Here is a 24,642-nt window from a genome sequence, read left to right as displayed (position 1 = left end):
AAATATCTCTTTTGATCAATCAAAAATCCAAGATATTACAATTAAACACATATCTTACAGCAATTCTATAGAATAAAACCCAGATAAAGAGCAACACATTGTCCAAATATGCTGTGGAATTAGGCTTTGTTTAGTTAACCTACAGTGAAGTGAATATATATATATTTCAGGAACAGTAAGCACAAAATGAATCTATCCAGGGAAACCCAAGATGTATGGTTACTTGCTTCCACTGAGTCTACAGATTTTCTGTACAAACAAAAAAGTGTATAATAGATAAGCCTTTTTTCTTTTCTTTTCTTTTAGGGTGGTTATGTTGAATCAGGGCTCATAAATTTTGTTGTCACATGACTTGGCTTCTCATATATTGTATACATTCATATAAGGTAATGCTATATTTCTGACTATGCTAGACATTTCTGGGGTCAATGTTTCATGATTTTAAGACAGAATTTTCTATATTTTAACTGAAGTGATCACACTGGTTCCATTGATTCTAATTTCCCAATTGATTCATGCATGTAGATACATTCTGTTTGTCCATGTTACTATCTTTCTGTCTTTGTGCACTAAATCTTTTTCTCAGCTTTTACTGAAATTTGATGACTCTAGTAATTTTAACTAACTCTTTTAATTCATAAACATACTCTTACCTTAAATTTCAGTTTTCTTCCTTTTCTTAGTGGTGATTCAATTAAAACATACTATTAATTTATTATCTAATTCTTATAACTAATAGTGTCATAAAAATTCAATTAAGTCAGTGGCAATTCTACCTACCAAATAATTATTGTGACATTCTTTACTTTTGCTTTTTATTATCTACTTTAATCAATCAGACTGCATACATACATCAAAGATCCTCTAGCACTGTGTTTTGTTCCTTTATACTACTCATATTTTAGTTGAGATTGGTGGATCTGTGACTTTTACATTGTTAAAAGCCCCCGCAAGTATATCACATAATAAATTTAATGGAAAAAATGTCATTCTTGTTAAACTATAGTTTATTTTCTACCTGTTGAAATCAAAGTGCGTGATGATATAACATAGGACGGAGTCAAATTTTATTTCAGTAATTGAACTGCTCAAAAAGTCACAATGGATTAAACATAAACATAAAAAGGTTAGAAAGGTACACAGTGATAGATAAGATAAAACAAACTTCCTTCCTGCCAAACAGCAACTGCCTAAACCATTCTTTGGCCAATTCTAGTCAACATTTCAACGTTTCATTGTAAGTTTCTCCAGTTTCTTTAGATGAGTGATTTTCACACATTCTTGGTAATCAGTCTTTGTGTTTTTTAAAAAAGGAAATGCAAAGAAAGAAACGGTATATAGTTTTCTTGTTGTAAAGTCCTTCATCAAAACAATACAAAATATGAAATTCCTTCTATCATCAAGACACCTAAGAAAATAAATGTTAACTTGTGGACATCCTTCTGTTTGTTTCATGGCATGCTTTCAAACACTAGAATTTTTGGTGACATTTGAGAGCTTTACAATACTAATCATGCTAAATGATGCAGTAATAATTACAACAAAATCACCACTGTAGTCTAAAAGTATGTAACAGTGTCTATTAAAGGCACTCACAATAATCACGTTTCTCGTTAGCCCTGAAGCATTATGCCACTGTTTGAGTAGAACTGTCTAACAGTTGTGACAATATTCTCATATATTTACAAGGAAAAGTCTTACATATTCTGTTAAATTTGCATTCTTTTTCTCAGTTGAGGTTGTAGTAAAGTTGTGTCATCTGTTTGTCATAGCAAATTATAACTTCTCTACACTGCTTAATATGTTTTGCTCACTCAATACTGTGTCTGCCATTACACATTGAATAGTCTGTTGGGACATCTGAGAGGTGTTCAAGGCACTGTGTAAGATCCGCTATTCTGAAAAAAAACTAGTTATCCCCACATCCATTATCCAAATTGAAATCTATCTGTTTTATGCTATGGTGTTTTCTCTTCTAATTCTTCCATGAATCTGGAGTAACTCTCCTTAACAAACCTTCTTGGTTTCAGTCATTGTCATCATCATCCAGGCTCAGAACTACATGATAATCTTCCACTCATCTACATATTTCTTGTTCCCTTCATATTTCCAAAAATTCACTAGCAATTCATGTTTTTCAAATAAGAGGAGCTATTATTTATTGAGTGCCTTCTATGGATGAGGTATGGTATTAGGTAATTTATACTCTTTATATAGTCTTCATAAACACACCACAAAGTAAATACTGTCTTCCTTAAACAAACAAAATAAAACAAGCAAACCAAAATATCCTTCTGAAACTTTCCCAAATTCACACATTTCATACAGTTGCTAGAAGATCCAAGCAAGTTTGAGACTAAAGCCAGTGCTTTTGAGTAATATTGTCCAGCTTATTTACCACAAATAAAGCATCCTGTTAAAATAGCTGATTCCCATACATACTTAATAAAAGCTTACAAAAATGAAACAGGAGGAAAAGGCAGCTAATCTCTAAAGAGACAGCAGGTTACAAATAGAAAGCAAATTGAGAGAAAGATTAATTCTAAACATTATGATTGGAATTTTAATAAAACATCTACTTTGTGATCATTAAAGTTCAACTTCTTGACCTTCCCAGAGTATGTGGAGCTGCTTCTGAGTTCATCCAGAGCACATTAGACACTTGACCACGTGAACTTGTTCCACCCAAATGTTCTTCTGAATTGGCCCTCCTACCTCCACAAAGCTACTGGTTTCTCGAACAACTATCTTTCCTTTCAAATAAATTGTCTCTGGTCTTTCTTTTCAATCTTAATTTTGTTTTTCCTTGTTTCAGCTGCACTTAATGGTTTAAGATGCCAAAAATTAATTTTGTGATTAGACAGACCATCATTTCCAATTAACATGTAAAGTAAATAACAAAAGATATTCTTTCTAATATCATTTCTCTACATTGAAGATATTACAAGGGGACTATTATTCTACAAACTTAAAATAAACAGTCTATGTTAAGGGGGATAGTATCACATATTTAAAAGTTCTTAGGAAAAAATCGAGGAGACCTTGGATTTGGTAACGAGTGTTTAGATACAATACCAAAAGCATGATCCTTGAAGGAAAAAAAAATTGATAAGTTAGACTTCATTACAATTAAAAAAGTCTGCTCTGCGAAAGCACATTAAGAGAATAAATAGATAAGCCACAGACTGGGAGAAAATATTTGCAAAAGACACATCTGATAAAAGACTGTTATTCAAAATATACAAAGAACTCTTAAAACCCAGCAGTAGGAAAACAAACAGCCTAATTAAAAAAGTGAACAAAAGATCTGAACAGACAGTTCACCAAAGAAGAAATACAGATGGCAAATGAGCATATAAAAAGATGTTCAACATCATATGTTATTAGAGAATTGCAAATTAAAGCAACAATGAGATACCACTACACACCTATTAGAATGGTGAAAAGCTAGAACACTGACAACACCAAATGCTGACAAGAATATGGAGCAACATGAATCCTCATTCATTGCTGGTTGGAAGGCAAAATGGTACATAGACATTTTGGCAGTTTCTTACAAAGCTAAACTTAGTTTAACCAGCAAAGATTTTTGATGGTGATGTCAAAAGTAGGATTCAATTGAAAATTTATTCAATGAAATAAGTTTCACTTCATTGGCAAATTTATTCAGTGAATATAATTAATATATTAGTTAATTCATTAAGTGTTGATTAAGGAATAGTATAACTTTCTAATCAGTATTAGACAGTGTTTATTATTTCCACTATTTAATTGGTGAATATTTAGCTACTCCTCTCTATACATAATTAAGTTTTAGTATACTTTTAAAAGTAAAGTACTATAAAGTCAGTTCTTGTTATTGAATTGACATTATTTAGAATATAGCAAACTCATTGGAAAAAACACAGTATTACTGAAGCTACATTTTTTCTACTTAGGAACTTCTGTGAAAAAAAATTATACAGCTATTCTAATAGAGAAATATAATATTAATTTCAGCACTATGCATACTGCTTTGAAATTTCAAGGATCATGATGGTAGTAAGATAACAAGTGAATAGACTTAGTTTTCTGATGAACAGATTTCTAGACCTGAGTAAAACACTACATTTGGAAGAAAAAAAACGAAGCTTACAGTGGATAAATTTTAATTGTGTTTGTATTCTTATTACACTATATTTTTCTTTACATCTGCCAAGTTTGTGGTTTTAAGATTATGATTTATCAAGAAGAGCTGGTTTCGAGGTGGCGGGATCAGCAACATGGTGGAGTGAGCTGTTTCCTTTATCTCTCTCCCTTTGAAATACCATTAAATGGACATTCATCGACCACAGAGTAAACCCACAGTGCACAATAAGACACCTGAGAGACTCACGTGGCTATACATCTAAAGGTGGATGAACTGGGCCCCCAGGAAGTGGTGGAGATAGGTGAGTGCAACACTTCTTGTCCTGGCAGAACTGTGTATGGACTGAATGCCTTCACAAGTGGCACAAGTGCCCATAGTACTGCTGCTGCCCTGAAAGTGGGAGTGTGCCTCAGTGCTACTGTGGGAAGGGGTGGTGGCAGCCCAGGGCCCACGAGCAAATGCTTTCACCATGGGTGGGAGAGCCCACCCTGCTGCTGCAATCTCAACAATTAGCCTAGACTTGGACCCTGTGAAGAAGCCCCACCTACCAAGCACAACGTCTGGCACAACCATAAGAAGAGGCAGCAGCAGATATGTGCATGCAAAAGCTGTCTTGGTGTGTACAAGGGCACATTGTACCACTCTGGCCCAACAAGTGGGAATGCACCTGAGCATGGGGGAAGCCCATGTGTGGATGCTTCCTCAGCCATTGGGACCATCCACTATAGCCACGAAACTTCCAGTATACAGGGCAGGATCAGAAACACATCTCCTGCTTCCTCCCAGTGGTCACAGGTGGAATCTGCGACCTCATACTACCACAAATGCCCCAGTAAAGATTAGTTTATCAAACACTGTGAAAAACTAAAGCAACAATTCAGAGCATAAGGAGAGTGACAAATCTCCAGAAACCAACCCTGAAGCCACAGAAATTTACAATATAAATGATAGAGAATTCAAAATAGCTATCATAAAGAAACCCAATAAGTTATAAGAAAACTCAGAAAGTTCAATGAGCTCAGGAGTAAAATTAATGAGAAGAAGGAATACTTCACCAGAGACTGAAATGACTAAAAAATCCCAATTCTGGATATGAAGAAACACAATTAATGAGACAAAAAAATAATCCAGAATCTTTAAAAAATAGAGCTGACATTATGGAAGAAAGAATTAGGGAGTAACAGGATAGAAATGTAGAAATGCTTCAGGAGGAGGACGAGAGAGAATTATAATTTTTAAAAAATGAAGGAATTTTTCAAAAAATATCCAACTCAATTAGGAAAAACAACATAAGGATTACAGGGATTCCAGAGGGAGAAGTGAGACAGAAAGGAGCAGAGAGCATGTTCAAAGAAATAACAGCTGAAAACTTCCCCAAACTGGGGAAAGAATCAGACTTACAAATTCATGAAGCCAATAGAATTCCAAATTACATCAATGCTAAAAGACCTTCTCCAGGCATATAATAGTACAACTGGCAAAAGTCAATGAGAAATAAAAAATATTAAGGGCATCAAGGCAGAAGAAAATAACCTACAAAGGAACTCTTCTTAGGCTTTCAGTGGATTTCTCAGCAGAAATATTAGAGGCTAGGAGAGAATGGAATGATATATTCAAAATACTGAATGAAAAAAACTTTCAGCCAAGAATACTCTCTCCAGTGAAACCATCCTTCAGACACGATGGAGAAATAAAAGATTTACCAGATAAACTAAAGCTCAGGGAGTTCACCACTACTAGACCTCCCCTACGAGAAATGTTGAAGAATGCCCTCATGCCTGAAAAAAAATGAAAAGATCTATAAACTTTGAACAACAAGATAAACAGACAGACAAAATAAGAAAACTGAAGCTCTCTTTCAGAACAAGGTAGTAAATAATTATAACTTAAAAGATAAAGGGAAGAAAAGCATCAAAATTAAATATATATATATATAAGCACTTCAACTTACTCAAAAACTCACAATACAAAACAGAATAATTTAGGGGCTGGCCATGTTGTCGAGTGGTTAAATACATGCACTCTGCTTTGGCGGCTCAGGGTTTTGCTGGTTTGGATTCTGGGCACCAACATGGCACTGCTCATCAGGCCATTCTGAGGTGGCTTCCCACATAGCACAACCAGAGGCACTCACAACTAGAACACACAACTATGTACTGGGGTACTTTGCGAAGAAGAAGAAGGAAAAAAAAAGAAGATTGGCAGCAGATGATAGCTCAGGTGCCAATCTTTTAAAAAAAAGAAAAACAGAATAATCTGTCACAACAATAACTCAGAAGGGGAAGAGGAAAGGGATGGAACCTGTGTAGGTTAATAGAGACAAGAGGCTATCAAAAAATGGACTATCTCATCTATGAGATCTTTTACACAAACTTAACGGCAAGCACTAAACAAAAAATCAGAGCAGAGCCACAATTCATTAAAAAAGAGAAAACCTCCACAGAAAACCATCAGAATGAAATGGTACTCATAAATACAAAGGAAGAGAAACAATGGAAATGTAGAACAACCAGAAAACAACAGATAAAGTGGTAGTATTAAGCTCTCATATATCAATAAGCACTCTAAATCTAAATGGATTGAATTCTCCAATCAAAAGACACAGAGTAGCTAGATGGATTAGAAAACAAGACCCAACAATATGCTGCCTCCAGGAAACACATCTCAGCTCTAAAGACAAAATTAGGCTAAGAGTAAAGGGATGGAATACAAGACTCCAAGCAAATGGCAAACAAAAGAAAGTAGGTGTTATCATACTTACATCAGACAAAGTAGACTTCAAAATAGACAATGAGAGACAAGGGACTTTCCATCAAGAGGATACAATACTTATGAATATCTGTGCACCTAACGCAGGAGAACCAAAGAATATAAAGCGACTATTAACAGACCTAAAATGAGAAATTAACAGCAATACAATAGTAGCAGGGGACCTCAACACCACAGTTACATCAATAGATAGATCATCTACACAGAAAGTCAGCAAACCAATAGTGGATTTAAACGAAACACTTGATCAGCTGGACTTAACAGATATATAGAGAGCATTCCATCCCAAAACAGCAGAATACACATTCTTCTCAAGTGCACATGGAATATTCTCAAAGGTAGACCATATGGTGGGAAGTAAGGCAAGTCTCAATAAATTTAAGAAGACTGAAATCATATCAAGCATCTTTTCCAACCACAATGGTATGAAACTAGAAATCAACTACAAGAAAAGAGCTGGCAAAGTCACAAATATGTGGAGATAAACAATATGCTACTGAGCAACCATTGGAGCAATGAACAAATCAAAACAGAAATTAAAAAATACCTGGAGACAAATGAAAATGAAAACACAACATACCATCTCTTATGGAATACAGAAAAAGTGGTTATAAGAGGGAGATTCATAGCACTACAGGCTCACCTCAACAAACAAGAAAATGTCAAGTAATCTTAAACTATAACTAACAGAACTAGAAAAAGAACAAACCAAGCCCAAAGTCAGCAGAAGGAGGGAAATAATAAAAAAAGAGCTGAAATAAATGAAATAGAGACTAAAAAAACAGTAGAAAGGATCAGTGAAACTAAGAGCTGGTTCTTTGAGAAGCTAAACAAAATTTACAAACCCTTAGGCAGACTCTCCAAGAAGAAAAGAGAGGAGGCTCAAATAAATAAAATTAGAAACAGAAGAAGAAAAATTAAAATGGATATCACAGAAACACAAAGGATTATAAGAGAATACTATGAAAAAGTATATGCTCACAAATTAGATAACCTAGAAGAAATGGATAAATTCACAGCCTCCTAAAACTGAATCAAGAAGAAATAGAGCATCTGAATAGACCAATAGCAAGAAATTGAAACAGTAATCAGAAACCTCCCAAAAAACAAAATTCCAGGACCAGATCGCTTCTCTGGAGCATTCTATCAAACATTTAGAGAAGATTTAATACCTATTCTTGACATATTGCAAAAAATTGAAGAAAACGGAACACTTCCTCACTCATTCTACGAGGCCGACATCACCCTGATACCAAAACCAGGCAAGGACAACACAAGGAAGGAAAATTACAGGCCAATACCACTAATGAACACAGATGCAAAAGTTCTCAAAAAAATATTGGCAATCGAATATAGCAATACATTATAAGGATCATACACCATGATCAAGTGGGATTTATACCAGGGACGAGGGATGGTTGAACATCCACAAACCAACCAATGTGATGCACCACGTTAACAAAATGAGGAATAAAAATCGCATGAGCATCTCAATAGGTGCAAAGAAAGCATTTGACAAGATCCAACATCCATTTATGACAAAAACTTTCAATAAAATGCGTATATAAGGAAGTACCTCAACATAATAGAGGCCCTAGATGACAAACTCACAGCGAACATCAGACTTAATGGGGAAAAACTGAAAGCCATCCCTCTGAGAAAAGGAACAAGACAAGGGTGCCCACTTTCATCACTTGCGTTCAACACGGTACTGGAGGTTTTGGCCAGAGAAATTAGGAAAGAAAAAGAAAGAAAACAAATCCAAATTGGAAAGGAAGAAATGAAACTCTCACTGTGTGCAGATGACATGATACTATATATAGAAAACCCTAAAGAATTCATCAGAAAACTATTAGAAATAATCAACAACTACAGTGAAGTGGCAGGGTACAAAATAATCTTACAAAAATCAGTTGCATTTCTATGCTCTAATTACAAACCAGCAGAAAGAGGAGTCAAGAATACAATCCTATTTACAATTGCAACAAAAAGAATAAAATATCTAGGAATAAATGTAATGAATGAGGTGAAAGACCTGTACACTAAAAACTATAAAATATTATTGAAAGAAATGGAAGAAGACATAAAGAAATGGAAAGACATTCCATGCTCAGAGATTGGAAGAATACACATAGTTAAAATGGCCATACTGCCTAAAGCGATCCAATCTCAATCAGAATCCCAATGACATTCTTCATGGAAATAGAATAAAGAATCCTAAAGTTCATACGGAACAAGAAAAGACCCCAAATAGCCAAAGCAATCCTGAGAAAAAAGAACAAAGCTGGAGGTATCACAATGCCTGACTTCAAAATATACTATAGTAGTCAAAATAGCATGGTAATGGCGAAAAACAGACATACAGATCAATGGAAAACAATTGAAAGCCCAGAAATAAATCCACACATCTATGGACAGCTAATCTTTAACAACGGAGCCAAGAACAGACAACAGAGAAAGGAAAGTCTCTTCAACAAATGGTGTTGGGAAAACCGGACAGCCACAAGCAAAAGAATGAAAGTAGACCATTATCTTGCACCACACACGAAAATCAACTCATAATGGACTAAAGACTTGAACTTAAGACCTGAAACCATAAAATTCCCAGAACAAAATACAGGCAGTACGCTTTTTGACATCAATCTTAGCATCATCTTTTCGAACACCATGTCTACTCAGGCAAGGGAAAAAAAAGAAAAAATTAACAAATGAGACTAAATCAGACTAAAAAGCTTATGCAAGGCAAAGGAAACCATGAACAAAACTAAAAGACAACCCACCAACTGGGAGAAAATATTTACAAATCATATATCCAACAAGGGGTTAATTTCCATAATACATAAAGAACTCATACAACTCAACAACAAAAAAAACCCAATCAAAAAATGGGCAGAGGATATGAATAGATATTTCTCCAAAGAAGATATACAGATGGTCAACAGGCACATGAAAAGATGTTTAACATCACTAATTATTAGGGAAACGCAAATCAAAACTACAATGAGATATCACCTTGCACCTGTTAGAATGGCTATAATTACCAAGACAAAAAGTAACAAATGTTGGAGAGAATGTGGAGAAAAGGGAACCCTCATACACCCCTGGGGGGAATGCAAACTGGTGCAGCCACTATGGAAAACAGTATGGAGATTTCTCAAAAAGTCAAAAATAGAAATACCATAAGATCCAGCTATCCCACTACTGGGTATTTACCTGAAGATCTTGAAATCAACAAATCAAAGAGATTTATGCACCCCTTTGTTTACTGCAGCATTATTCCCAATAAAGAAGACATGGAGGCAACCAAAATGCCCTGCTACAGATGAATGGATAAAGATGTGCTCTGTATATACAATGGAATACTACTCAGCCATAAAATGCAAAATCATCCCATTTGCCACAACATGGATGGAACTTGAGGGTGTGTTAAGCGAAATAAACCAGACAGAGAAATACAAATACTGCATGATTTCACTCATATGTGGAAGATAAACAAACATGGATAAAGAGAACAGATGAGTGGTTACCAGAGGGGAAGGGGGCTGGCGGGTTGGCAAAGGGCAAAAGCAGCACATATTTATGGTGATGGATAAAAATTAGACTACTGGTGGTGAGCAGGATGCAGTCTATACAGGAACTGATAAATAGTAATGTAGCCCCCAAATTATAGCATGTTTATAAACCTTTATGATTTCAACAAAATAACTGAAAAAAGAGAAGACAAAGGAGCTGGTTTCAAGAGAATATTTGTAACTTTACATAAAATAGCTTCGAGGAACATGAGGAATAATATATCAGGCTCAATTTCCCTCCATATACCATATTTCATCTATTCAATGACACTTTTTTTCATATTTTGACTGAATTTTCACAGTTCATGGAATCTTATAATTGCTGCGATCCAGATAGCAATTTTGGTGTGATTGTCATTAACTATGATGTGATTACTTTGTCATAACTGTTCACATTGTTGTCGTTTCAGTTGAGTTATGTGCATTATGGGGGATGCACAAGTTGAGTTTAGCTATCATTTAAAATGTCTTCCATGATTCCAATAATTGAGTACTGTCAATAAATGTTATTGTTATTTGAGGCTTAGAAACAAAATTTCAGGCACAGATTTGACATTGTTGAAGGAATATTTGTTGTTAGACGAATGGCCACAGAACTATATTTTTTTGTGAAGCAAATATTAAGCTACTTAAGAAAAGAAGACAGGAGTAGAACAAAGTGCTTACTTCTTGAGAAATTTCAAAAGTATTGTTTGTCACCACCGAACGAAATGCAAGAGAAATGGTCTACTCCTTCAGAGGGGATGAAAGAAACTTCTAAGCATTAAGAGGCTGGTATGATTAATGCATCACACAGAACTATCCTTAAGACATGTGTCATGACTTAACTGCTAGTTATATTTTTCTTTAGAGACACATAATGGTGCATCTTACAACCATTGTCATCTTATATGTAGTGAAATTCAAATTTAAAGAACATGAAACCAGCCATAAATTGTCAGAAAAGTAATACTTCCTGTTCGGCAGCTATCTAAAAACCACAATTTTCTCATTATATTAGAAAATAAAAATCCAAGAAAAGACAAACATATGCTCAGTGAAAGAGATAAGAAGATATTAGAGTCACAAAGTTCTAAGGAAAATCTATGACTCAGTGAGCAATGAAATATCATGAACAAGAACAGCAACATAAACTGCTGGGCCCTACCCATAGCTCACAGTAATATGCATGTCAAGCTAATACCTCTGATTGAATTCCATGTCAATCTATGGACCTATACAGGATGAAATGTTAAAATAAATATGAAAGCCATTCAGATTGAAAAATGAGAAACTATATTATCTATTTCTATAGAATTATTTTCATATACAAGGAATTCAGTCACTTGTATAAAAACATCACCCTAGTATCTTAGTAATCTAGAGAATGACTATTGACACTGATGGAAAAAATGTGACATCGTGATAAATCTTATCTTAGTTTTAAGAGGATAAAAAAATTATTTTTAACCTTTATATCAGCTTATATATATTAACCAGACATATATGAATAATTCAGAATACTAAACACAAATACTGTTTTATATGCATAAATATATACTTAAATATGTGCATTTAAACACAAGTATTACATATTTGTGTACATATATGCACATACATATACGTATTTTGTGACACATTTCACATATATATATGTATACAAAATATGATGTCCTTTTTCAAAATATGCGCAGTGGATTATTTTTTGGGGAGAAGGTCCGTTTTTATCCTTTCAAAGCCCATGTGCACTCAACTTTTTACACTGAATTATTTATATATTCTTTGTACTTTGATAGTCCAAAATACGCACTATACTTATCAATTATTCAATCAACAAAAGAAATTTTCAAAGCAATTCTCCCATGTGAAAGCATGGCAGAGGCTGAGTCTGTTTACACAACAAAGGACACCGGCATATGGACAGAGAAAAACCACAAGTAAATGGAAAGAATAAATGAAGGCGCACTAGGAAATCTAGGGAAAAATAGTTGAATGAAGCAATGACAGTGTTTCTGGCTAACAGAGAATTTTTTACGAAAGGTTTTCTCTACCCTCAGGCACAATTACAACAGCTGTACCATATAGCCTCTATCAGTCATAATCTAGAATGGTGCCTCTTTCTATTAACCAAGCAATAGAGGAGCAAAAATTACTTATGCCAGTCCATATGAGGCACTGTGTTTGCTGCAATACATACTGATGGCTTAATTAGGTGAACTGTGTGGCACATGGGGTTTTTCAAGCCAGGTTCGTCACAAAGGCCATATCATCAAAGCAAAATGGTCCTGGGCTCTACAGCTAGATTACAAATACGAGTTTCTTCCTTGAGTGTCTTGAAGCTGACTGTGTCTGTTAGTTTGCTTCCATCTACTTAAACAATTAGGTGAAGCCTCACACTAGTCCACCAAGGCTAATAAAGAGCCATGGAATTGAGTACAGCTGGCAATTTCTCTCATTATTAAAATCTCATCTTCCACTGGGTGACGGTCTCTAGAAAATAAGGAATGTATTTTATTTTTTTCTTTAAATATTTCTTCCCTTTCAAGACTTGACACTTCTATTGATGGGATTTCCAATTCTATTTAACACCCAGAAATACACAAATATAAAAAAAAGTAAACCAGGGTCACACTGCAATGTCAAGCAACACATAAGAATCAAAGAACTTTAAAAACGTGTTTGTGTCAGTAAAGGGATATGAGGAAAATGCCTGAGAAAAACAATTACACTGAGAGAATAAATCATACGTGCCAGATATTTTAACAGACATTTACTCCATGGTTTGGTTGTAATATTAATCTTGTGAGTACTAACTTTAACTTGGTTAATTTTCCAGAAAAGTTTGACTAGTGTTAATATCTACACAAAAGAAGGCAAATAATTATATATATGTGAATGGTGACTTTAAATAACACTACAATTCATTTTGAAATTAAGTCCAGCAAAAAACATAAAGCAAATACTGGTTATAAAACCAAACAAAAGTATGTTATTATGCTCATACGTTTTCTATTTGATTTTTTAAAATAAGTATATATTGTAAATCATCTAACAATAAATACATATTAAATCAAATCACAGTGTGGCACTCTACGCCTGCCTAGTTTCATGAATGATGCCACCTTAGCCTATCCTCCACCAATGAATCTTCGGGTCATTCTTGATGCCTCTTTCCTTTTCCCCTCACTTCCCATTCTCACCCAGCTTCTCTGACTCTACATCCTACATATTTTTTCAAACCTGTCTCCTTCCCATCTCTGTTGCCCCATCTGTAATGAGGCTTCTGCCATATTCTTTTTCTGTAACCTCTTCCTCTCATTAATTTATTCATTTATTAATAAACATTCAGTCAATAATTTCTATGTACTACTTATTCTTTCAGGTATTGATAATACTTTTGGAAATATCCAGGAATTGTTTCCTCTTTTCTATCATAATCACAATTTATTGTAATTAGAAAATTAGACATGTAACTGGTTTCTAGTCTTTCTCCTCTACAGAGAAAGAGAAAGAAAGAAAGAAAGAAAGAAAGAAGACACCAAGACTGTCTTCATTCACACTGTCTTCTCCAACCTTATATTAGGTGTTAAATAAATATTTGTTGAATTAATAAATGAAAAATAAAAGAAACAATTTGATGTACTACATTTCCACTGAATTACAGTTCAGAAAATAAGAATCTTACTGGGTTATTCTCCAGCTAATTCCCTCTCATTGGCTTCCTTCTGACCAGTGTTTACATTTAAAGCTGCTTAGTATAGTGCAAAAGGTTCCTCAAGATCTGAACTTCAAATCACTCTCTGGACTCATTTGCAAACATCCCTTAGTATGCACTTTTCCTTTCTACCAAACAAAACAAGAATTCTTATAATCATCATAGCTCTGTCTCTTGGCATAAGCCTGAGATTTTCTTTCCCACTCACCTCTTTTCAACCAGATAGAACTCCTAAAACCCAAGTTCCTTCACCTGCTCTGTGAAGTCTTCCATCACCTCCCCAAGGTGTTACTCCACAGGACCTCATCCTTGCTCACATGTCTTTTTTCTCTCAATGGCACTTGTAGTTAGTTACTGTCCCACTACAACCTAATAGTGAAAACTAGGATAGTAATACCCATTTGTAGATAATATTATTTTCAATGTTAGTAAGAGTGACTTCCACATATTGGATCCTCTCAGGGTCACAAGATTTTTATTATTTTACCTATAATCCAGACACAGATAACACAGCAAATTCTGACATTTTTTCTAAGGAGTAAACTGACATAGGAGGAGATTAAGTTATTAACCACGGTAGCACAGCTAATATATAGCAGAGATATTGTTCAAACACAGGCCTATTTGTACCAAAGTCGCCTTTTCTTCATTAGGACATTTTGATATTCTTGACGTTTCTGAGTAGTCTCTCTTTCTCTCCCTTCCTTCTTTTCCTTCCTTCTTTGGTATGGGTGGGTCCTTTATTATTTTTGTTAAAACTAAATTGTGAAAAGTAACATTCAGAGAACATTTGGTTTCTCTTATTTTGTGGCTTACTTCTAGCTTTCTATAAGGCTTACAGAAATGTGTGAAACTAAGATTTTCTTGTCTTTCATTGTAGTGAATGTTGTTTTAAAGTATAATGTTTAGACATAAGTCATAAATTCATACTTTGTCTTTTCAAGGCTCTTAACAGAACTACTTTCCCACTAGACATACTGGCACAGTGTGGGCCAAGAATTCAGTTAGGGGCCCATGAAAATACTTTTTAATTTATTTTAAAATCAGAAGAAGAAAATAAACTTTTACCGTCAAAGAATATATTCATGTTGATACCAATAGAGTTTTAACATATAATGTTTAATAGTCTTATGAAGGAAAGAGGCCCAGAAAAGCAGAAGTATCTAGGGCTCCTGTTAGTTATGATGCAACCCCGGTTTTTAGTCCCTTTTTACAGACAATTTACATGATTGATACATGACCCTAATTTGGATACAAATTCCCAGCCATTTAATGTCTGAGTCAACACTTTATTCAGGCTTGGGCAAAATTTAAGGGAAATTGTACCCATTAGGCAAAACTAAGCTAGAACTGTGTAATTTTTAATTATATGGGTTAATTTTTACCAATCTATTTATTAGTTCAATGGTTTTTTTTCTTGATCTAATGTCTTTTATCCAATGTGAACAACTATATTTTTGAGTGTATAAATATTACTATGGATAAAAATAGCAAGAAACATAAGTAAAAACAAGGCAAAATAAGTCAGGAGTAGCCTCAAATCTGCTCCCCAAATCCTTACAAAATATAAAATAAATATCTTCAAATACTTTCATCTCTTTCCCATGAAAATTTTTAATCTACTTAAACCTTGTCAAAAGCAGTAGTTCTCAAATTTTCCATGTATTAGATAAATTGGGGGCATTTGGAAAACTGCAAGTTCCAGGGCGTCCAGCCAAGGCTCCCTGCTTCAGTGTTCCTGCCACGGGCCCTGGCAAACTGTTTTTTAGTAAATATCTAGTGTTTCTGAAAAAAATAATCTATGGAAAACACTGAGAAACAATTCCCTAATCCTAAAAATTTATCAATTAGCATATCCAATCAAATCACTTTTCTTTATAGTAACACCTCTATCAATGCATAATTGGAAGAGTTAAATAATATTTTTAAGTATTTTTAAACCTAAATATTATATTCTAACAGAAGAGACAAGTAACTCTCTCAGTTTTTAAAATTAATTGATCAGTTCTGATAGTGTAGCTAAGAAAAATCAAATTGTTTTCCCATGAATGAGCAATATCATAGAATCTAAATAACGTGCATTTTCCTTACCGCTGCCCACAGCTACTATGCTATACAAAGCAAGCACAGCTGTTGGAAAAAAAATTCCTGTGGATAAAAACCTTCATAGGATGCTTATATGTAACATTATTAGCTAAATAAATTAGTTAAATAATTAAAGATATGCTTAAAGATTCTATCACATTTTAATTTCAGAAATTTACTTTCAATTTTTTTTGCATTATAAAGAAGATTTAAAAATCTGAAATAATCATTCAAATCCATTCAAAATCTGTTGAGCATGTGAAAACTAAAACAAAACACAAAAATTAGGAATATATGGGAATTGCATGCATATGCTTCCTATTATTTCTAGAATTTTACGTAAAATATTTTCTTTAAAATTTATAATTTATCTCTGGAAGATTCAAACCCAGATAACACTGAGCTCCCTGTGATTACCTTCCTTTGGGTATAATAGCAAGGTACTGAAGTGGTGGTGGGTGGATGGGTGGGGAGGGTGAGCAGTAAATCATTTCAGACAATTTCACACTCGAAGCTTGTTGACATGAGCAACCCTGTCAGCACCTGCATCTTTAATGAAGGACAATACTGCACATTTAGAGAACAGAGAGGGAAAAATAAATCACGTTTAACTTTAAAGTGGGCTGTCGGATTTATTCAAATAGAAATGCCACCTTGTGCTCCTCCCCCTCTGCGTACATTTCCATTTAAAGTCTTACAATAGACATCTCAAATTAAACATTTTTTTAACCAGAGTTGTTCTTCTAATTGTCAATTCAATTCCACTATATGCAAAATGGATGCTTTTAAACATATCATTTAACATTTGTCTTTCATTGTCTTCCTGACATCTGTTGCAATCAGAGGTGGACATTGAAAATATAAAGATGGGTATCGGTGACGTCCTTTGGTAGCAGAGATTAAATAAAGATGTGGCATAGCCCAGATACAGCAGGCCTCAGGAGAAAACCACAGTGGTCTAGGAGTATTTTATTTGTGAATAAGAAATGAGGGAAATTGACAAGAGAACGGTCTAGCAGTGGTTTTACTACAAAGGAGGCTTGTTTTAATGGCCTCTGTAGGCAATGAAGGCAACAACTCAAAAGGCTGGAGGGAGAGGCCCAGTCATTCTTATAATCCACTTCTGAATTACTCCTTTTCTCTTAAAATCGATTTAATTTTTACGAACAAGAGTATTTCTTGATTTAAAATGTACAAATAATTTCTTGTCACCTCCCTGACATACCAACCACTTCACATACACTGTTGTAAAACATTACCACAGTTTTATAAATGTATCATATAGGGCGACAAAGTAGAAAATAAAAAACATGAGCATTAAATTCATGTATTTTAAGCTCTCTTTAGTTTTAAAAATGCTTGCATGTTAAGATAGCAGTAATTACAGAGTTTTGACAGGTTTTGGACATAAATGTTCAAGTTGATTTGTCTTCTCTGAAATTACACAATACCTTCTTGAATGAAAAGATAGCTTTATATTCCATAGGTAAACCTTGCACCCCCACCACACGCATTTATGCATGCAATCCTTCTTCCAAATATCTACATAAACAAAGATGATTCAACACACTTGACCATTTTGTGATTTGATTACCTGCTCAATGACTAGATCATGGACTAAATTTGCTGACCTGGAGCAGTTATTAGCTGGGCAGACAGTGTAAGCATAACTACACTTAAGCTATGTCTACAGTCATAATTTTGGAAACACTTTTACTTAAATATCTTATTTACCCTGACAACTTGAAAGATAGTGAATTACTCTACACTTAAATTTGCACTTTTCATACACTTAAAAAAATGCATGACATTTTTTTCATATTGTGATTTTTTTGATATTTGATATTTGGTTCATTTGCTAATTTTAATCAATATTCAACAGAGTAGTGGTTGGAGAAGGGAATGTAGGAACAAGTTAAAAATAAAAACCTTTAATTTTAGTGTGTTAATCTAATTCAGCACCAAGCAGTTAAATGCACTTTGCTACAACAGGAAATTTTCAGTATACTTCCATCCTATGGAAATGCTTTTGACAGATGTAAATCTGTTTATTTGTTCACAACTCCCTTACCACTTAAGTCAAAGTGTTCATCTTAACCTAGCAAGGGGAAAAAATTCAAGCCCCTGGATTGAGAATCTTGATTTGTGCGTGGATACACAGGACAAATTAAATACAGTTGCTGAATATTAAGATAAATATAACAATAAAATAAACAAAAATCAAGCTTCATAGTTTGATCTAATGGAACACCATATTGTTTTATGAATAACTTGGCTAAATTAGTATGATATATTAAATACACCCAAGTTAACTACAATTTGTGCCCATAGTTTTATTTAAGAGGAAGGTCAAAATTATATTTTGATTAGGTATGTCATATATTTTTCTATTTTCCTCTACCATATCATTGGGTTTAGTTAATTTCCTGTAAAACAATGTAAGTAGAGCATCTTACAGCAATGTTACTCTAGCATCATTAATAAAATTATGACTTCAAGAAAACAGGTTTCTAATGTCACCAAGCACAATAGTAAATGTGGTGGCAACAAATAAGCATGTTGCATTTTTATTCTGACATTGTTGAACCTGTTAATTAATATGTCACTACTCTAAAGGGATCCCGCTTTTAAACATTTCACTTTTCTGGATGTTCCTTTTTCTATGGTACCGACATGCCCTGGGACTTTGCTGTTCCTTCCGTGCTACACATTTCTGCCCCACTACAATTCTTCTTCTGCCACTCTAATTCACTTCGTTAATATAATAACTCCTTACATATTTCAGTAACGGTGAATTGTTCTCAATTTTCTCAGTTTCTCATGGGAATTAATAAAGTGCTCTATATTGAAGAATAATATTTGATCCCTGAAATTTATCAGCACACATACTTAAGAAACCATTCACACAGACTTACAAGTTCCAAAGAAAATGAACGAGTTTGACTTAGAACACATAGAATAGAAAATGAATTTAAAGCAAGAAGGAATACTGATCAAGTTTTGATGAAACAAATGATGGCACTTACCTGGGATAAGCTGTGCCAGGAACAGGTGATTTTTTGACAAGCTGAGGAGTGATATTATGACCAAAAAAGGAACATGTTTCCATTTCATCTTTGTCCCTTCCTTGCATTACACCCAGCCAGTGACACAGATATGTTTTATCTGGAAGGCAAAAAAAAAATTTAATCATTAGCCATGTTGAGATAAAAATAATATTTAAAATATTGTGGAAAATTATAGTTCAAATGCATTTGAAATGCCATTTTCCAAAATGATAAGGCATACAAACAATGAAAATGAATATAATTTGCACAGAATATATTTTAAGATACACATTCTGAACAAATGTAGTATTTATTAATTTTGAAAATTCAGTCTCAGTCAGATATTAATAATAAATGATTCCCTGTTTTTCTCTACCCTTCAGGGGATGCCAGATAAGTACAAAACACATAGTTATGTATATATAATATATATAATATACAATGCATATTCCTATACTGTATGGTTATATTTAGGAAAATGTATAAGGGGAGTCTTTTGGCTCAATGATAGAGTTTTCCAGGATATGATAGAAAACTAAAAAGATAAAGACAGGTAATAAGGAGTCACTGAAGATTTTAATGAAAGATGACAATATGATCCACACTATTTAGAAGATAACTGGTAGGAATGTGAAAGATAAGGTAATTTTGAGGAAAATTAGCACAGAGGTCATAATAATAGTGCAGAAACTTAGAATGTATGCTTATAAAGGACGCTGGCAGAGGAAACAGATAGCTGGTGTCCAGTGAGGAGTCAGGAGACATTATACAAGTATACCTTGCAGGACTTGGTAATTGATTAGATTTGGGAGTTGAAAAATGATGATATTTACTCATTACTCAAAAATATTAATAGCAGGTCAGCCCAATTGCATAGTGGTTAAGTGTGTGCACTCCACTTTGGCAGCCCGGGGTTCATCGGTTCGGATCCTGGGCACAGACTTACACACTGCTCATCAAGCCATGCTGTGGTCGCATCCCACATAAAATAGAGGAAGACTGGCACATATGTTAGCTCAGCGACAATCTTCCTCAAGCCAAAAGAGGAAGATTGGCAACCGATTTTAGGTCGGGGCCAATCTTCCTCACAAAGAAAAAGAAATACATAAATAAATCTAGCACGATATAAAATGTAGTTTGTCCCAAAAGAAAAATAAAATTCTATCATTCATTTTTGTGACAACAAAATTCTATCATTCTGTCATTCAGAGTGCCAACTCAACAAAAGGATGACCAACTTGACTCTCTAGGTTTATCTGCATATAGCTATTGCCAATTTGTCTATTTGAGCTGAGCTGTTCTGCCTTTATTAATCACTGCAGAGTTAACTGTCAAGTCTTCCTTTAGCTGACCAGCCTAATCCTCCTGCCAAACAGCAACAATCACCTGACTGCACTTAAGATATTTGAGGATTATTTCTTCTTTCTTAAGAATTCTGCAAGCACCTCCTGTCCAGGCTAGAACTCTGCTTCTGAGGAAACATTCTTGTTTGCGTAGTTTCACATTTGTTGCCGATCTTCCTTGTCCTGGGGCTAATGTTCTTGTAACTCTCCTTATCCTGGTATATTACTCACAAATGACATTTTTTACCCAGATTATCTTTCACGCGTTCTCTGTTATAAGTGCCAAATTATAGTAGAAAGTCGATTAGATTTCAGAGAAGCACAAACCTAGAAGGGCAGTTCAATTCTTCAATCCATACTATCCAGTTGTTAGTCTGTCCAGAGGCTCCTTTTCAGGGTTATCCATTGAATGTTTGGCTTATACTCACATTTCTCAGGGGTGTACAGATGATTAGTTCTTTCAGAAAAAAATGTGTAAATGTACTACACCCTGGGAATTTCTGCTTGAGTGGGTTTTGATATAATAGTTGCCCTATCTTGTTGTTTTCTTCCTGCGTAGGGATTTTCTCATATTCCTTCTCTAATATTTGATTATTGTGTGCAGTAGATATTGAAGTTCCTGTTTTGGAATAAACCCTAGACCTCTGATTCCTTAAACGTGCATAAGCAGATTTGCCTCAGCATTTGAAGTAAAAAAAAGCATGTTCAAATCTAGAGGTTGCTTATGATTTGCTTATTATTGGAAAATTTAGAATGATTATATTATTTAAAAGATATTTTATAGTATGTTTATTGAAACTGAGATTTTCATACTTGCGGTTAATTATATTCTAACTGTATTTCATTACAATTACATGTGGCTTATTTGTAGCAGGCTGCTATTGATAAAAAAAAGGCCCTTATCAAACATGGACATTCTTATTTTAAAATGAATGCAATAATCATAAGAAAATAAACATAGACATATAAACATTTATTATAGCTGGCTGAAGTCCTGCAAGTTATGTTAACAGGCAGATATTATTTCAAACTTCTATAATGTTTCAGTATGAACATTTGTAAAATTTTTATTATTTAAGGATAATTAAGCGAATTGACATAGTAAGGGGCTAATAATATAACATGATTTTAAGCTGGGACCCACAGATCAGAAGTAGCAACTGCAATACTTATCATTGTATGCATATCAGAATATCTTGAAGTTTTGATCTCCAAGTCTTCTCTGAATGTGAAAGTACCCCAAGGTAGGATATAATCTTAATAGCAAATACACTAACCTCTTATTTAACATCACACCTTTTTACATATTAACAACAGGACAATTGAATTTAGTGAAGAATGTGATGAAACTGTATTCAAATGCTCTCTGAGTCTTACAATATGCTGTCTAGTGAATTCAACAATCACAACCAGAACCCTTTGTGATGCATATATAACCCCCTGTGGATGTGTACATATAGTGCCTATTATCAAGGCACTAAGACTGTATATCCATGTGGTTTTGAATTAAAGAAACTAGTGTGAAATAAAAAAAAAACAAAAAGCTGCAATATCCTTTTCTATTATGAAATATTAGGCTAAATACAAGAAAATTACTGAATTATATAGTGCAATATAAATGCCTTAAAATATAATTTACAGGGCCTGCCTGGTGGCACAGCAGTTAAGTTCATGTGTTCCACTTTAGCGACCCGGGGTTCACCAGTTTGGATCCCAGGTGTGGACCTAGCCCTGCTTATCAAGCCATCCTGTGGCAGGCGTCCCACATAAAATAGAGGAAGATGGGCACAGATGTTAGTGTAGGGCCAGTCTTCCTCAGCAAAAAGAGGAGGATGGGGGGCAGAAGTTAGCTCAGGGCTAATCTTCCTTGGGGGGTAGGGGAAATATATATATATATATATAATTTACTTGGAACTGATAAGTGTATGGAAGTAAGTAGTTTAGTGTTTTAGAAACATAGATGGTAAAACCAAATTGTTTGAGTATGAATCCCAGCTCTACAGTTGTTTGACTTTGGACAAACAATGTGAACTCTCTTCATCTCATCTTTTTCAACTATGAAATGTGAATAATAATAATAGCCACCCACAACATTGGGTGAGATAATGTGTATGGAGGGCTTATAAGAAAGAGTATCTGCTTCATCGCCTGATATGGTGACCCTCAACTTCAAATGGCATCCAATGAGCTTCCTCCAGAATCATGACAGAATCAATCTTGGATTTCTATTTACATGTTGCTTCATCTTAATAGTGTCTGTTTCAGGTTTAACTTGCAAGACATTAGGGGTTTTGGGTTTTTTAATGAACTTTATTGAGATACAATTTATATATCATAAAACGAACCCATTTAAAGTGTAAGTTTCAATTCTGACAAACATATAGAGCTGCGTAACTTCCACCTCAATCAAGATGCAGATCCTTTCCACAGGGGCTTTGGTGTTAAAAGCTACCATGTTAGATGCATATGCTCTTCATGTGTACATGTTGCTAATGCACTTTGAAATAACAATAAATGCAATAATAGGCTGGCCTATCCTCTGCTTTAGGAGGATGATGGCCTCAAAGAGAGTTTACGAAAACATATTTTGGAAAAATCTTGTTCCACTGATTACTAATGGAACTTCTTAGAAAGTAAAAATGTTCCATAAGAAATTAATTTAGGTAAACGTATGTTTCAACAAAGTCAAAACATTTCTTTAAGCATACATTTTGGATTACTTTAGAGAATACACGTTCCCTAAACTTATCACTGCTTCATGATGACTATTTTTCAGCTTCTTCTGAAACTCTTCAGGAGAGATAGCTTTTTTGTTGTTTATTTTTTACATATTTGTAGGGAAGAAAACTGTATTTACCGAAGGTTTCCATGTTATTAACCAAAATTTATTCTCCTTTAAGTTACACTAGTCTTTCGGGTTTTTTTTTCCAGAGAATCAGAATATTTTGGGAGTCTTGTCTTCTTAGCCTTTTCATCTTCCTCAGATTAATTTTTAACTCATTATCAAACAATGAGTCAAAAGTTGGGAAAGTTGGAAATGTCCAACAAAACAACAAAATTAACAACTATTCATTATCTCTGTCCTAGTCTTAGATTAAAAAAACAACAGTGGCCAGTGGCGTAACAGCTATGCCTAAAAATTGTCTGTCCTTGGGGCTGGCCCCGTGGCCGAGTGGTTAAGTCCGCGCGCTCTGCTACAGGCGGCCCAGTGTTTCGTTGGTTCGAATCCTGGGCGCGGACATGGCACTGCTCATCAGACCACGCTGAGGCGGCATCCCACATGCCACAACTGGAAGGACCCACAGCAAAGAATATACAACTATGTGCTGGGGGGCTTTGGGGAGAAAAAGGAAAAAAATAAAATCTTTAAAAAAAAATAAATAAATAAAAATTATCTGTCCTTGTGAGATCAATGACTGGAAAAGGCCAGCTTCATTTTGGATTTTTCAAATAGATGAATCAGTCATCAGCCTACATGTGGAGTAAGAAGGCATTCTGCCTCTTTACCAATGAGACAGACTAAAGCATGTTCTACGCAAATAGGACAATCCTCCAAGAGCTTGTACAGGAAAACGAAATCATAAAAAAATTAAAGGTCTTTATGCAAATGAATCTTAGGAAAGTTCTGAAACTTTCAAAAAAATGAACAATCCAAAATTAGGTTTAATGAGACAGCTATAATTAAACAAATAATCAATAAATACTTTTGAACAGTTAATATATGGAGAGCTCTGTGACAAGCAGTAGAGAGTCAAATAGATATGAAACAAATCTACTCTCTTCACATTAGAGCAGCTGATAACTTACTGTGTATGAGTGGTAAAGAAAAAAAGGATTAGGTGGTTATAGAGGAAGTAGTCTGAAGGTGAGGAGGGGATCGGGCTGGTCTGGCCTTTAAAGAATGTATAGATGTTACACAGCTGCAAAAACCGGAAAAGACATTTAGTGGGGAGTACATGTGATGTGTAGATAAGCACAGCTACAATGCAAGCCTTGCGTAAAA

The 24,642-nt window shown here is 34.5% G+C and overlaps 1 protein-coding gene across 3 annotated transcripts in view; it reads right to left on the bottom strand.

Moving 5' to 3' along the window:
* Window positions 1-24,642, bottom strand: part of ROBO1 (roundabout guidance receptor 1) — a 1,062,787-nt gene that overhangs the window by 896,822 nt on the left and 141,323 nt on the right. For all 3 annotated transcript variants that reach the window (XM_005606101.4, XM_070252490.1, XM_070252492.1), the window contains exon 2: window positions 19,276-19,414. In XM_005606101.4, the coding sequence (XP_005606158.3) occupies window positions 19,276-19,363 (88 nt within the window). In that variant the 5' untranslated portion in view covers window positions 19,364-19,414. The remainder of the gene's footprint in view (window positions 1-19,275; window positions 19,415-24,642) is intronic.

The sequence above is a fragment of the Equus caballus genome, chromosome 26, assembly GCF_041296265.1.
Source record: "Equus caballus isolate H_3958 breed thoroughbred chromosome 26, TB-T2T, whole genome shotgun sequence".
Classification (NCBI taxonomy): Eukaryota; Metazoa; Chordata; class Mammalia; order Perissodactyla; family Equidae; genus Equus; species Equus caballus.
This window is presented reverse-complemented; position numbering and strand designations above follow the sequence as displayed.